The 15,340-nt window shown below is 48.4% G+C and overlaps 5 protein-coding genes across 5 annotated transcripts; 3 read left to right on the forward strand and 2 right to left on the reverse strand.

Annotated features, from left to right (window-relative positions):
- Positions 1-149: 149 nt before the first annotated feature.
- Positions 150-1,881, forward strand: Aud_007970 (coatomer subunit delta; the record flags this gene model as incomplete). Its single annotated transcript, XM_043292856.1, has 4 exons — positions 150-152; positions 209-652; positions 706-902; positions 969-1,881. 4 exons carry the CDS (start codon positions 150-152, stop codon positions 1,879-1,881), a joined length of 1,557 nt encoding a protein of 518 aa, XP_043148791.1.
- A 2,526-nt stretch (positions 1,882-4,407) lies between these two features.
- Aud_007971 (CeGAL family transcription factor) lies at positions 4,408-6,667 on the forward strand (the record flags this gene model as incomplete). Its single annotated transcript, XM_043292857.1, has 2 exons — positions 4,408-5,147; positions 5,224-6,667. 2 exons carry the CDS (start codon positions 4,408-4,410, stop codon positions 6,665-6,667), a joined length of 2,184 nt encoding a protein of 727 aa, XP_043148792.1.
- Positions 6,668-7,309: 642 nt separating this feature from the next.
- On the reverse strand, positions 7,310-9,046 carry Aud_007972 (uncharacterized protein; the record flags this gene model as incomplete). Its single annotated transcript, XM_043292858.1, has 2 exons — positions 7,310-8,037; positions 8,272-9,046. The coding sequence occupies 2 exons, from the start codon at positions 9,044-9,046 to the stop codon at positions 7,310-7,312; spliced, it is 1,503 nt and encodes a 500-aa protein (XP_043148793.1).
- A 696-nt stretch (positions 9,047-9,742) lies between these two features.
- On the reverse strand, positions 9,743-11,101 carry Aud_007973 (uncharacterized protein; the record flags this gene model as incomplete). Its single annotated transcript, XM_043292859.1, has 1 exon — positions 9,743-11,101. One exon carries the CDS (start codon positions 11,099-11,101, stop codon positions 9,743-9,745), a length of 1,359 nt encoding a protein of 452 aa, XP_043148794.1.
- Positions 11,102-13,988: 2,887 nt separating this feature from the next.
- Aud_007974 (fatty acid alpha-hydroxylase) lies at positions 13,989-15,240 on the forward strand (the record flags this gene model as incomplete). The annotated part of the gene is made up of 3 exons (XM_043292860.1): positions 13,989-14,719; positions 14,779-15,027; positions 15,087-15,240. 3 exons carry the CDS (start codon positions 13,989-13,991, stop codon positions 15,238-15,240), a joined length of 1,134 nt encoding a protein of 377 aa, XP_043148795.1.
- Between the last annotated feature and the right edge of the window lie 100 nt (positions 15,241-15,340).

Consider the following 15,340-nt stretch of genomic DNA (forward strand, 5'->3'; position numbering starts at 1 on the left):
CGGACCAACAGGGACGAAGAGAACAGCAAGCGACTCCGGCTTCAATAATGAGGCAGATATCCCCAAACAACAACCCCCCAGAAGAAGCAGCTCTTTTCTCTACATAGCAACCATCGGTTTTGACATCGATACCTAACAATCGGGCAACCATGGTGTGCTTACCTTGTTCTCATATATCCAAATCTATGCTGACCGCAGTGCCCAATAGGTTGTTCTCGCAGCATCAATATGCACCCGGGGGGGCAAGGCAGTGCTCTCGCGTCAATTCCGGGAGATCGCCCGCTCCAGGATTGAAGCTTTGCTCGCGTCCTTTCCAAAGCTCGCTGATTCCGGAACTCAGCATACAACCGTTGAACAGGACAATGTTCGCTTTGTCTACCAACCTCTTGACGAGCTATACATCGTCCTCATCACGAACCGCCAATCCAACATCCTTCAAGACATTGACAGCCTTCATCTTTTCGCCCAAGTGACCACAAGCATCTGCAAGAGCTTGGACGAGCGGGAGATCGTTCGCAATGCCTTCGAATTGCTTAGCGCGTTCGACGAGATTGTGACGCTGGGATACCGAGAGAACCTGTCGCTTTCTCAGATCAAGACATTCCTGGAAATGGAAAGTCACGAAGAGAGAATACAGGAAATTATTGAAAGAGTATATAACACAGTGGCTTTTGGGTGCAGCAGCTTGCTGATAATGATGAACAGAACAAAGAGCTCGAAGCCAGCGAGGAGCGCAAAAGAAAGGCGAAGCAGCTGGAGATGCAGCGAAAGGAGGCAGCTCGCAGTGGCCGTTCTATGGCACCCAGGACTCCATCCTATCCTGTATACACTCCTCCATCACGTCCTGCTGCGCCCGAAACATATGATACTTATGAGGCGGAGAAGAAGAAGTCATTTGCGAAGTACGCCTTAATCTCCTATTAGCCGGATCTCTGAGAGACTGTTGCTGATGAAGCTCATTTCCTTAGGACGTTGCCCACACGCGGAAAAGGCATGCAACTTGGCAAGAAATCCAAGACCACAGATATCTACGAGAAAGTTCGAGGTGATCTGGGCCCCGAAGTTGAGGAATCAAGTCCGTTGGTGACTCCCCAAGTTTCGACGACGGCGGGCGAGAATGCCCCATCCGCTCGTGCCTCATTATCCGCCGACAGAGAGCCTATCCATATCACTATTGCCGAAACAATTTCTGCCAAACTTACCCGTGAAGGTGCCCTGAAGTCGTTCGAGGTGAAGGGCGACCTCCAGCTTCGTATTACCGACCCATCTTTCACAAAACTCAAGCTGGACCTGCTGGCCAATCCTACACATGGCGCACAGTTCCGCACCCATCCAAATGTTGACAAGGCCGTCTTCACCAACTCCTCAGCCATTCAGTTGAAAGACTTGACCAAGCGTTTCCCAGCCAACAACTCAATTGGCGTCCTTCGCTGGCGCGTTGCTAGCTCGGGGTCAGAAAATGCTGATATTCTCCCCATCACGTTCACAGTGTGGGTGAATAAGGGCTCCGACTCAACCACTGTAACCATCGAGTATGAGCTCACGGGCTCGGATACACTGAGAGATGTGGTCGTTTCCATACCTTTTGGTTCGACAGAGCCTACCGTGTCCAGCTTCGACGCTGTCTATGAGGTTTCGGGGGATAGTTTGGACTGGAACATCGGTACTGTGGACGAGACCAACGCTTCAGGAAGCTTTGAATTTGAATCCGCAGGCGACGGGGACGAAAATGAGTTCTTCCCGATGAATGTGCGCTTCTCCAAAGCTAGTCCTTTCGTCGAAGTGGATGTGACCAACGTGTCCCTTCTCGAGATGGAAGGGGAGAGCACAGGATTCTCGAAAGATGTGAGAAGCATTGCTGAGGGCTACGTTATTGAATAATCACCGTTTATTCCGAATTCTATAGAGTACCTTACTAATGACGTTCGGATCGCCTTTGAATCACCGCGTTTTCTTTGTTCTCTACCAGGATTCTTTGTTAGCAACTTATCTATTTATCCCAATACTATCACATTACAAATTGAAAACGAGATTAGATTCAACTAAACTAGGAGCTTGCTCGTTTGGCCTCCCAAAGCTTTAACTGACATAATGACGCGGGGGCGCTTGGTTGCAATAAGTATAGTGTGCCGTGAGCTTCTTCCACACTACTCCGTACTTGCTACTTTAACCTACCGAGTCAGTAGTAATGCCTGCTTCACGCCAGTGCTTGCTTCCGGTCAACATTATCAGGAAAGGTATTTGCGTTTAGTTCATAGCTTGCTGATTCCTACCTTTCTGGCAACCTTTCGTATCTCTGACAATAATTTTTGTCCAGTTGAACAATGTCGTCGATACTTGATCATTTGACAGACGTCAGTATTATAATTCTCTCGAGTTCAACCATACTCCCGCAAGCCCTGGCGCAACAGGCTCAAGTTGGAGACAGTTGATCCACGGAAGGTGTTAATGCACACATGGACACACTAATTGGCAGCCAGTGTCCTGCTAGGCGCCGTCCTTGTGATGCGCACTCTCCTGCGTATATCGACTTTCCTGTGGTTTTCTGTCACATCCCTTCCGACAGTTGACCGTCATCACATTCAAGGGCTCACTATTGGACAGTCCTTCATGGCAGGAACCAGGGGTCCTGTGATCCATTTTCTCATAACCATCGCGCACCAACTCTCCAACGTCAAGTTGACAAGCATGGTGGGGGCGACAATGTCATAACACAACAGCTACGTAACCACCTCCAGTCCTCGATGGGACATGGCCAGTGTCTAACAACGATACACTCTCTTATAGTTCGCGAGAGTTAAATCTCCGTCGAGACTCCGTCTCGACCGTAGTCGGCTGCCAATCTTTTCGGCCATCGAAGATCAACATTCGACACTATCTGCCATGCTACAGACGGCTTACTAACGGGTTGGCTCTATCGGCCATGGATAGACAGGGGCAAAAGAAGCAGGAGGGAGCTCAAATTGCTGGTCCAGCGAACGTTCCAGACTTCCCGGCTATCAGGGATCCAGATAGACTAGCATGCATGGACACCTGCATGCAAAGAGAAGTGGCAACCACCAGCAAGATGCTGCTGAGCGGCAAAATACGTGATGAGCAGCTGGAGTCTCCCTCCCACTGAAGCCATAACTTGAAGTCAAACCGTTGATCGTACGAGGCGTAGGAGGCAATGCTGAATTCGAATCTTGTCTCTACCTTATGGTTGCCACATTGCGGTCCAGACCAACGGGGTCAAGCAAAATGTTGATTGGATTTCCAAGGTGCTTGTACTTACTTTCGTGCTCTGGTCTAGATCCACCAGATTCGGCTCCAACAACCATAATAAGGGACATTCCCTACTTTTCAGGGTACGGGGATGTTCTCCACCTCGCACTTAAATTCCGGTCTAAGTTCTCGGAATATGGGTGATATGTGATTTGGATAAGATCTTCTTTGCTGTTCACGATCAATGCCTTTCCCAAGAGACAACTGACGCTTGTTATCTGGACATCTACTCTTCATCCTTCGAAGCACTGCCAAAAGAAACTGTCTAGGACTCACTGCTGCTACATATTTGGCGGTTCTGAGAGATCCTAACCGATTCTGTTAGGTAAATCTGACATAATGCTTTCGGCGTGAAGCTCTCCCACCGTCGAAGCTTTCTTCAGAGTATATTGATGCCAGGTACTTGTCCAAATATACTGCCTCAAAGCGCAGCTACTGAAATGTGGTTCTCCCCGCAGACATTCACGCCAATCCTTGCGAATCACAATGAGCGGCCTGCAGTTTCAACCTTGGACAGATCAATCAAATCTTTTCAAGTTGCCTTGTACAGACGCAGAAGGCTTTCCTCAATTGCCTCAACTGGCAAGTTTTCCCCCTTTCAGTCGAAAAACCTTTATCTGACTTATCTTCATATAGGAGAAATCAATCCCCCGCCTGTCAGAAAACGAATCGGAAAGATTGGGCAGCCGAAAGATGGCTATCCCAAGGTTGACCGAAGGAACTGAATCTGCCTTCACATCACCGGGTAGATTTCATCGCCGTCACGTACGGCGGGCATGCGAATCTTGCAGGCAAAGAAAGACAAAATGTACAGGGGATAAATCTGGATGTCGGAATTGCCGCGAGGCTGGGATCATCTGCTGCTATACAGATGGTAAACGGGAAAAGTCAAAAAGGTGAACCCTAGATCAACGTTGTTTTCAAAGAGACATATTGATATCCTTCAAAAGGCAACTAGCGAGCCTGTCAGCCAAGGTTCAAGCATATGAAGACGTAATCAGAAAGCTGAGTAGTCGATTTGGGGTTTCTGACGAGCGACTGATGAGCATTGCCCTAGCAGCGGTATGAGTGCGCCCTTCTCAGTCACCTCAAAGTGCTAAGCGAGGGCAGGAAATGCCACTGGAACTCAACGTACCATCAGACATGCCCGGCACATCAATTGGAGAACAGAAACTCCCATGGAACTCTGGGTCTGATCCGCCCTCCCGTCAATCCTCCGTCGGCCCCAGCGAGGTTATAGACCACACCAAGGAGGATTTCAACAGAGATGAGACTGCCCGGGCAACCGGGTATATGGGCAGAAGCTCCGTGATTGCTTGGCTACAAACGTTGACTAAAGAAGTCAACCAGGAATGTGAATCCTGGCCTCCCAATTCCTCTGATACGGGCGAGGATAATGGCGTGCCATCTCCATCCTTGACCCCTCGACCTGACGGCCAAAGCCACCCGTTAGTTGCCTCGTCAAACTTCTACCTCGATGATCTGGATCTCCCAGCGATTGAGCCGCTCGATGCAAGTGATGTTCCTTCAAGAGACACTGCAACTAAACTTCTCAATGCATATTTACATTCAGTGCATCCTTCTTTTCCGATCATCGGCATCTCGACATTCCTATCACAGTTCCAAGTATTCTTCAACCAGCCCCCAGTAAAGCCAGGGAAGAAATGGCTGGCGATTCTGAATCTCATATTCGCCATTGGTGCAAAATATGCCCACATTACCAATGTGGAGTGGAAATGTGGCGAGGATGACGATCTCATATACTTCTCGAAAGCGAGGAGTTTGAGCTTAGAGGACAAGCTCCTTCATCATCCTGATCTCCAACAGCTGCAAGTTGAAGGACTGGCATCTTTATATTTACTGGCCTCTGGCCACATCAATCGGTATGTCCTTGCCGCCTACCCGTGACCAAGCGACGTGCTGTTAAATGTGACTGTACTAACTTTCACATCCTTTCAGAGCATGGAAACTGTCGGGGAGTGCGATGCGTGGGGCCTTTGCTTTAGGGCTGCATCTACGCAATGTAGGAGTCTGTACATCAGATACTTCCAAGGAGATCAGATATCGTGTTTGGTGGTCTTTGTACACGCTCGATCATCTGCTCAGTGCGATGACGGGACGGCCGTCGTGTATCGTGGATAACTCATGTACCACTCCCTTACCGGTGCCGTTCGATGAGAGTGATTTTCAGAGAGAAGAGGTGGTGCGCATGATAGGTGATACAACAAGAGGCAATTCGGGCCAGCTGGACCGGATCCCCCCAGTCTGTCCAAGTGCATCCGACCTGAGCACTACCTTGGATCCTGAAACAACCGACGGAACGGCCAACACAAAAACTCCAGGAAGTAGCATGGTTGAATACCTGAAGAACCTCAGCCCGTGCATGTCATTATATTTCCTTCAGCTCTCCACGCTTACTTCAATCAACAAGAGGATGACTGCCAAGCTATATGGTCCCGAGGCGATGCATTCTCCTTGGCCAAGCAAAGAATTCACGATCCAGAGCCTGATGCTTGAAATCGATTCGTGGTTTATGAACCTGCCTAGCGCTTACGATTTCACATCGACTCAAATGTCACAGTGTCCTACAAGCCAAAGGATGAGCCTTGCTCTTCTGTTCTATAGCACAAAGATTGGTATCACGAGGCCATGCCTCTGCCGCCTGGACTCAACCCGTTCGCAAGGGGAAAAGACATTTGATTTCTGTACCAAGACCGCCGCTGAGTGTGTCGAGTCGGCTTGTCACATGCTGACACTGCTACCTGAAAGCCCAGACGCTACTTTACTTTACAAAGTGTCACCATGGTGGTGCATTCTACACTATCTGATGCAAGCGGCTACTGTCCTGCTTCTCGAGCTTACTTTTCGTGCTCAACATGTCCCTGACAAAGCGTCAATAGTCTCCAAAGCGGCCAAGAAAGCCCTGGAATGGCTGTCAGCTATGTCAACTTTTGATGTGGCCTCGGAAAGAGCCTGGCGACTTTGCGATGGGTTCCTCAGGCGCCTTGCACCGCATGTCGGTGTTGATATTGAAGATTTTCCCACCGCAGGTGATACTGCTGGCGACGCTACACCCGATGCTCAGTTTGATGACCCGGAAGATACAGCCGCGTGTAGAACAAGTGCTGACAATCTAACTACCGAGCTAGATGCCATTGTATGCTCACCAATGAATGAATCAAACTCCCCTCTGCATGGGCCGATCCCATTCGAATTAGACTCATCGGATCCATTCGACTTCCTGAAAACTGATAAATCGGTATCAGGTCGCAATACGTTCGATGACCTTTTCCCGTACGATGCAGATACGGGTCAGATCACAGGATCTTTCTTCCCTCCTGGCAACAACATCGACTTTGACTTGGGATGCTTTTGCGGGGACCCGATATTTTGGGAAGAGTAGCACCAGAAGAAGAATAAAGAAAAGCAAAGAAAAAGCCTAGGGCGTCAATATGAAATAGCAGGGTTCGGGGACGGACAAGATAAAGACGCATTATGGTACAACGAGCATTATTACCAAAAGCAGGGTAACCAATCTTTCTTGCGCATGCACCTGCGCATGACCTCAAGCTTCGGCATTTCTCATCATCAATCTTTGGAAGCGGCGCACCGGGACAACTCTCACTTCATAGCATTGCATTTCTATCATCCCTTCTTTTGCTTTTCCTGTTTGCATCACTTCAACATTCTTGCATTCTTTTTGCCATGAATAGAGGGATAGATGGATAGACGGAGGATATATTAGACCGTGATCGTGGACTCGATGGCAGAGAGATATGCAGCAACATTTACTGATCAAGTCATTGTGTGGCAACACTTCTTAGAGGCTGACACCGCTGCCATAAACAAAAATAGCCGCCAGGCACTGTAATATATGGTATCATTTCTACAAGTGTGAAGGTGATGCAAAATTTAAATTATTGGACCTTTCTAGCGCACGTTGGCCTAATGGCATTATGTCGCGAAACGGTCATTTCGGTAATGACGTCGTCGACATTAATCTGTGCAAGATCGCTGCTATACATGCGTCACAGGCTGCCAGGGATCAAGCCTCCCAGTTTCTTCTCCTCGCCGTAAAAAATAACCGAGCATTTTCTTCCTGGGTTCTCGGCCGTAGCAGGCCTGACGTGGTAGCATGCACAGCATTGATCTTCGAGGAGCGAACATCAACGACCGACGCCCTACCGCGAGCCCGATTGGCCCAGGATTCCGACGCGAGTGGCCACTTCTTCTCATCCCAGGACCGTATATCGACACCTAGTAAGCCTCGACCATCCCCCACGAAGCGTTCAATGCAGTCGAGAGGCGGTACGAATCGGCGACGAACGCCGCAGCCGGTATGGTTCGCGTCCAATTGATAGTCTGGACACTGTTTCAGGGACGATATGATCGAGGTGATGTCGGATGGTGGCCCGGCAGCGGTGGAAAGAGGCTGAGGCCGTTCGGGGGTGTTCTGGCCATTACCATCTTCGCTTTCGGGATCGAGGGTGAAGTCTGGGTCTAGCAGACTTGATCCTATGAAGATGGTCTTTGTGCGTAGTGAGAAGAAGCGCATCATCTGGCCTAGATGGAAAGCGTCGCAGGCGTTGGAGTTGCCGAATCCGCAGCGGCATTGAAATTGACGTGGTTGGACTGTAGTTTGTGCTGCTGATGGTGTTGTAATGCTTGGTTTGGGTCCATGTGGTTCTTCTAGTGCGCCGTAGGCACGGAGGAAGAATGCTTGTAGGTCTGTGATGGTGTTGAGGACGCATTGGCGTCTGTAGTATAGTTCTTCTGTTATCGATATTAGCGTATGGCTCTTCAGGCTTTCCAGTTGATCCCCACAAAGCGAGCGAAAAGGATCATATCTTTCTTTACCTTCTATACCATTAGAAACATATCCCCAGGGAGAAGTAGGAACATGACTCTCAATGCCGTTCATCCAATATCTAGACCCCCCAATAATCAGAGCATGCGTTAAAACTTGAAACACATGCGGATCATCCAAAAATCTGGCAATGAATATACTTTGTCGAACACGATCCTCGTTAACCTTCAGCAAAGAGTTATCGAATTTTGACAGGGAGATCTTGCCCTTCCCATAAGCATATTTTGACCTTTGCAAGGCCTCTCTCACGACGTGCGGAGAATTCAATGCATCGCCAGTTTCAAGTAATCTGGCAACAAGGGAGGTCGGTTGAACTCTTAACTCGGAGTCAAATCCTTGCTTTTCGTCGTCTTCAAGAGACCTGTAAGACAGGATTCTCAGAAACAATTCAATAGCATCTGCTCCGAGCCTCGACAGGAAACGATCACGGGATAAGCTGATAGTTGGCAGACTGTGCTGTAAGCAAGCTCCATTAGCGATATTTGACTGATCGTGCTCCTCTTCTTTCATTTCATGCTCCGGTATCTGTCTATGGCCAGCTCTTTGCTGCATGAACTGCCGGCCCTCAGAGAACTTGTTGGGATCGAGTAGAGCACGAAAGTATGGACTGTTTTGTATTAAGTCTTGACTGGCCACTTGCCAGCAATGCTTATCAGCTTGAGCTGAGCTTGAACCAGATGATCCAAGGTCTGCGTATTCAATGATAACATCCGCATGATTGACGATGGGTTTAGCATATTGCCGAGCTGGTCTCAAAGGACGAGTTTCTCCATATCCATGTTTGTCCGCCGTCGGAAAAGAGCTCGCTGCCTGCGGGTCAACCGCGGCAGACCCTGCCACAGTATGTCGAGGCAGTGTTCGGCTTGGATCTCCAGGGCCATCAGAGGAGGCAAGAAAATTATGCCCCCCCTTCATACTCGAGTACGTGGACTGATGTTTTAGCCCAAAAATGGTCTATAAAAAAGTAGAGCGCACAAATACAACAAAAGCAAGCGGCGCATCTGAATTACAGACCCATTAAAGCGCATATCTGAGCAACCGGGTTCTTGCTGCTTTTGTCATGTTTTCGGTGACGAGTGATGTTCTTTTGGAGAGCGGTGGCTTGCTATCTGGCATAAATTGAGAACATTCTAAAAGCCAAAGAAATAATTTCTTAGCATGTGGATGCTTCCTTTCTAAATCTTATATTACTCTGATAGAACAGGTGGCCTCAGATAAGTGCAAAGAGTATGATCATTTAGAACAAGACGCAAAGTTGAGGTGGAAATCACTGTCGATATTCGCCTCATTAGGAAACGAGTCACGTGATGGGTTGCGCTCAACTACGTAGGGACCATGTCCTAAGGTACAATCATGTAATAAGGGCAGAAAGACCAAGCTGTTCGATAGAAGGGCCCGAAACACCAAAATAAACAAATGATACTCAGGTATGGACAAATTATCGCTCGTACGATTACACAAGCTGTCCCTGAAATCCTCAAACGCCGCACCTGCTGCAAACTGTAAATCCTGGTCATTAACGGTCTGGAATATGTTGTCACGATGCATTCCGAATCGAGAGCCAACCCTCTACCTGATCGAGAAGAAAAGAAGATAATACTTGTGATAGTATCAAGGTAATGATACTACGGGAATATGCAGGAGCTTGGGTGCGTTCAATGAATCCAAGCTCGCAAGGCTATCTACTGCATTCTTGACTGTTGCATCACGTAATTTGATCGCTTGCCCGACAATAGCATGCAGCTTTGTTGCAAGTGGGCTCATGATCCTCGACGGTAACTCCGGAGCCAAGGGAGTCGTGGGACTCATTTCCTCATCACTCTCATCATCGTCTTCTTCTCGGCCATTTAGTATGCCATTCTTGTGAGAGATCATCGAGAATATAGCAAGATGAGCTGGCCTTTCATCTGAAGTGCCAATCTCATACCCGTTCGCCTGGAGAGAGTTGGTGTCGAAGATGTCATTTCCCCGGGAAATGAGATGCCACGGTTCACTGCACAGGAATCCCAGAACAAAATCTTGGTTGGCGCGAGCAGCAGCTAGACAGCTCTGTCTGTATTCAGGCGTGAATGAGGTGTCGGTAATTGACGGGAGACAGAGCACAAGACCACGTGCAAGGAGAGGCGGAGGTGGCAGATCATCACCGTTGGGCAAATTTCCAAAACTTGTTTCTGGAGTGCCATCCTGCGTTATGAGGTGAGATGTCGAGTCCAGAAGCGATTCCGTAGAATCTTCCGTATGTTGAGTAATGGTTTGAGTGAGAGAGATGGTCGAGGATTTCCGAAGAGTAAGGCCAAGACCACTCTCATCCGCAGCGTAGTCAAGCGTCAGATATTGCTGGTCAGCATCGGGGTCTTCCTTTGATTCAGAGTCATCATGCCCATTCAGCCAGGACTCAGTCGGGGCATTAACAGCCGTAATCTCTGTTCTGATGGTTTGCACACTGTCTGCAACCGCTTCTCGAGCGGCGGCCTTCAATGTCGGGATCAAGAGATCGGCTTCTTGGTTCCCAACGGCGACACCAGATGCCCAGGCCGTCGCAATGCCAGCCCACGAGGCTGCTTTCACCACACCTTTGGTGTACTTTTTCCGTACCAAATCTACCAACTCGTTTCTCACTTCTCTTGTCTCGGTTGTTGATTTTCCAACAACATCGACGGTAGCATTGAGGATTCGGCCGCTTTCCCAGATCAAGAAGGCGTGTCTCTTCGCCAGCAAGGTCAATTGGCGGACTGTCTCGTCGGACCAGTCGTCGATGATGTCTGCATGAACTTGGAAGATCGCAACATGAGGGCCGACCAAGGAGGCCAGAGTCAGCAGAGACTCGGTGGTGGTAATGGTATGTGAAGGAGAGACGCAGACTGGTACACCATGCGGTAAACCTTTTTTGGCCTTTGCTAGTGTCTGTAGGTAGGCAATGATACGGTTGCCCCGAAAAGAAAAGGACTCGAACGGCGTAGGTGATTCCATATTTAGCGCTGACTGAGATCGTAATAAATCGTGATCTCTTTTGCCGAAGAGAGGAGGGATACAATATGGGGGATCTTGTTTCTTTTTAACTACCGTATCTCGGGGGGTGAGAGCTGGAAAAGGGTCAATCAATAATAATAATGAATGGAGCTCCCATTTTGGCGAGCTAGACGTGTACTAACTAATAAGCTACTAACGCATCACTAGCCAGAACTACCAATAGATACTAGGTAGATAGATTATTAGATTGATACCAGGCCACTGGAGGCTTAGACAAAGAACTGGTCGAGACCAAAAGGGATTGACAGTTGGCCAATAATGTCAAATCCCCACTTTTCTTGGCAGTTAGCTCGACAAAGATCAGATGCTGGCGGGAACTTCTGTAATTATGTTTATCAAGGTATCGATTGAGGACCCGATACTTCGTTTTGGTAGGTCTGGGCAGCAAACTCAAAGTCTCCGAGTAGCACTTGCATAAACCCAGAGAGACGGCAAGAGACATTCAAGCAAACCTTATGCGAGCTGAGGAAGTGCTCCGCTTCAACTGGAGCGAATCCTACGGGGGATATACGGAGAAACTCTACCAAGCACGTCCAGGTTCCTACGTCCATCAAGTGACTCCATCACGATCCACCATGTCCCTTTCTTAGGACGTCCTTTTCGACTGTTGACTGTCCATTGTCGGCTGCTCTTTCTTTCCTTGGTTCCAATTATTCAGTTTCAGTGAAGAAGATCAGATCGCCTCGCTCCTGTCCCACATCCCATTTGCCGGAGCAGGCTTAAGTTATCCGTAACCCGCGTTACCCTAAGGCGTGGCGACGCCAAGCCTGTGTACTTAGGTAAGTACTGTCCGTACTCGGTACCGCTGTAGTAATTAACTAAAGTAACTAGTACTGGGCTTTCATCGTCCATACCTTGCAGGCAGGTTCAATATCTAGATCACGCCCTATTCGCCCTGGCTGCTTGAGGATAGAATAAGGTACTTACTTCCCCGTAGCTATTATTTTAGCTAGTCTCCTGTTGGGCCAATTTTTGGTATTTCAGGGGCCTCGCGAGTCAAAAGTACCTACCTACCGTTTACTTGTTTAGGTATTCTTCCGTTACAGTGTTACTTGATGTGGCCCGTAAAATAGGTACCTCATCCAACAAATTGATCAAATGACGGAAGAATATGGGGCAAAAATGAGTGAGATTGACATACATTTCCAGCATACGGAGTAGTCCGTAGGTATGGTTTTATCAATATTAATTACAAACGGGATCTGACGTTTTGAACTCAATTTTGAGGCTAAAATGCACCACTACCTAGTTTGAATGGTGGCAGTTGAGGTTAGTAGGAGTGTGAACCTTGAATCCTGAAGATAGGAGATTATCATATTGGGTCCTTGCTCCTCCAACGGCTCCGCTTCGCCTCTAGGTAACTTTGCAGCTGAATCACGGTTTCATAGCGCTAAAATAGCCTGCACCGCGTGACTTCAGCATTGACTGGCTTTGGTATGAAAGACCCAGCGTATGAGAGAAGTACTGCATGGAGTAAACTACCTACAGCACTCAAGTCTCAAGGCTGGCGAGATCATAAGACACATCAATTCACAAAAGTCCCAGCGAAATAGGTATAACGAGAGTTCTCAAACTTTATCCACATCCAACGTCAAAGCTCCTCAGCACATGCAACGAGGTTTTAGGGCGCATAGTTTTGCAGAATGAGCTGCCCCTTATACTATGGCATTTGCAAGTACGATGCCTATTCTGATTCCCCCAATGGTGTAACCGCGGTAGCCTGGTAGGTAGGCTGAACATCGTACAGAGGGCTCATATGCAAGGGTTGTAGCTATGACGTGACACATCCAAATTCAGCATGAATGCATCATTGCTCCTGAGAGCCTCGACATCTCCATCTCTCAGTCCTTCGGACAAGAATTCCGGGAACTAGTTTTCAAAAGTGCAACTCTCAGGCCATATCCTAATCCTATATCAGTCTGATGAGGGAATGCTATCAGCCAGCCACCGGAAACAGTTTTGGGATGGACGGGTTCTGCCATCAGTTGCCGAAACCTTTCCTCAGCGGTACCACAGAGCGACCCGGTGGATATTATTCCTGCACATCGGTCCTTAAGGTTAGCCTGTAGAGGCCGACTTCCATGATGCAATCATGTTGACAAAACTGAGAAGCTTACTACAGTATTTGTATGGAGCGTGTCCCTTCACTAGGCAAGGTTGTCTGATCAACGGTCGATGAAAAGTCACCGTTATGGATGTTTGTACTTGCATCACCCGTTTCCCATATGGACTCAGACTCCAATAAGAAAGATAGATATCAGGCGCCGTAAGAAGAGCCCATAACCTTCAACTGTCTGCTTTGAGAAAAGTTGAAGCCTTAAAAGGGCGTTGGGAGCCTTAAGATTAAGGATACTATGTCGAAGTGGGTCAGGGGTCACACTGTCCCAAAAGAGTATAGCAAATCATCAACTTTCGATATTTCATTCACATGATTGCTACTCCTCGTCTCTCGTCAACAGCTCCTGGGTTTGCGTATGATAATTTATCACTCAGTTTTCATCCCAGCTCGACCTAAAGGATCCGCAGAAAGCCGAAGAAAGACGGTGGTGCTTTACAAAAGGCGCGGTCGTAACGGGCGCAGTGTTTTGGGCCCATCTATTGTACGACGGGTCCGGAGCGATCGGGCCCGCAACCCTTGATATTATTTCGAAGCTCACGCCACTCCTTTTTCTGCGCTTTATTTTCACGTTTTCGCCGCTCCGTCTGAAGTTTTGGATTCTTGAACTTAAGCGACTCTGTTCTCACAGTTGGTCTAGTCGATTCCGTATTTCTCGAATCTGTGTCTGCAGCGCGCCGCGGTGTTCCAATAACCTGAGGATATCCGATCATGCCCGGGAAGATTCTGCCAACATTCACACCCGCCGAGGTCGATTCTCACAACCACGCCAAATCTTGCTACGTGACCTTGGGCTCCAAGGTTTACGATGTCACATCCTTTCTCAATGACCATCCGGGAGGCGGGGACTTAATCCTCGAATATGCGGGTAAAGATGTGAAGGACATCTTGCGGGATGAGGCCTCTCACAATCATTCTGAGGCGGCTTACGAAATACTAGAGGACCTTCTTGTTGGGTTCCTCGATACGAATTATATCGGAAAGACAGCAGATACGAACGGGTCAGCGACAGAAGGGGCTGAAGGAGATTCGCGGCCAGTGTATGCTTCGACAGGCATGTCGCGCGAAGAGGACCTGTCCGTTGAAACAGACGTCACCAAGGATTATCAGACTTTCAAGTTTCTAGACCTGAACAAGCCATTGCTTCTTCAGCTTTGGAATAGTGGCTTCAGCAAAGAGTTCTATCTGCAGCAGATCCACCGGCCGCGCCACTATAAGGGAGGAGAGTCGGCACCCTTATTTGGAAATTTCCTGGAGCCCCTGAGCAAGACCGCATGGTATGTGGTTCCTTTGCTCTGGCTTCCTCCAGTCACCTACGGAAGTTTTGTTGGATTTGCTGGACTGGGAAATGTTCCTGCAGCAGCCTGCTACTGGCTGTTTGGTCTTTTCCTTTGGACCTTGATCGAATATCTCATGCACAGATTCCTCTTTCACATTGACGGGTACGTACTCTACTGATGCCTGCCCTTCTAACTTCACCTGACATTTTGGTCTTCCTCAGATATCTTCCTGATAATCGAGTCGGTATCACCCTTCATTTCCTTCTGCACGGAATCCACCATTATTTGCCAATGGATAAATATCGGCTTGTGATGCCACCAACTTTGTTCGTGGTTCTGGCGACGCCCTTCTGGAAACTGGCTCATACAGTCTTCTTTTATAACTGGTACGCTGCGGTCACAGTTTTCTGTGGTGGCGTATTTGGATATATCTGTTATGATATGACACATTACTTCCTCCACCACCGCAAGTGAGTTTTCACTCCGTATGAGTATCAGTCCACATGTCTAATGCAGTGGCGTCTTCTAGCTTGCCCGCCTATTACAAGTCACTCAAGAAGTATCACCTTGAGCACCACTTTGCCGACTATGAGAACGGCTTTGGTGTCACAAGTCGCTTCTGGGATCGAGTTTTTGGCACTGAGCTCCAAACCCCACCACCCAAGGGCGCGAAAGCTCAATGATGAAGACTGCTTGTGATTTCTATTCTTCGTCTCGCCCAGCGACCAATTCCTTTCTCTGCTCATATCTTAACCTTACGACTAATTGCAAATGACCGCGGTT

The sequence above is a fragment of the Aspergillus udagawae genome (genome assembly GCF_001078395.1).
Source record: "Aspergillus udagawae IFM 46973 DNA, scaffold_6, whole genome shotgun sequence".
In the NCBI taxonomy this organism is placed as follows: Eukaryota; Fungi; Ascomycota; class Eurotiomycetes; order Eurotiales; family Aspergillaceae; genus Aspergillus; species Aspergillus udagawae.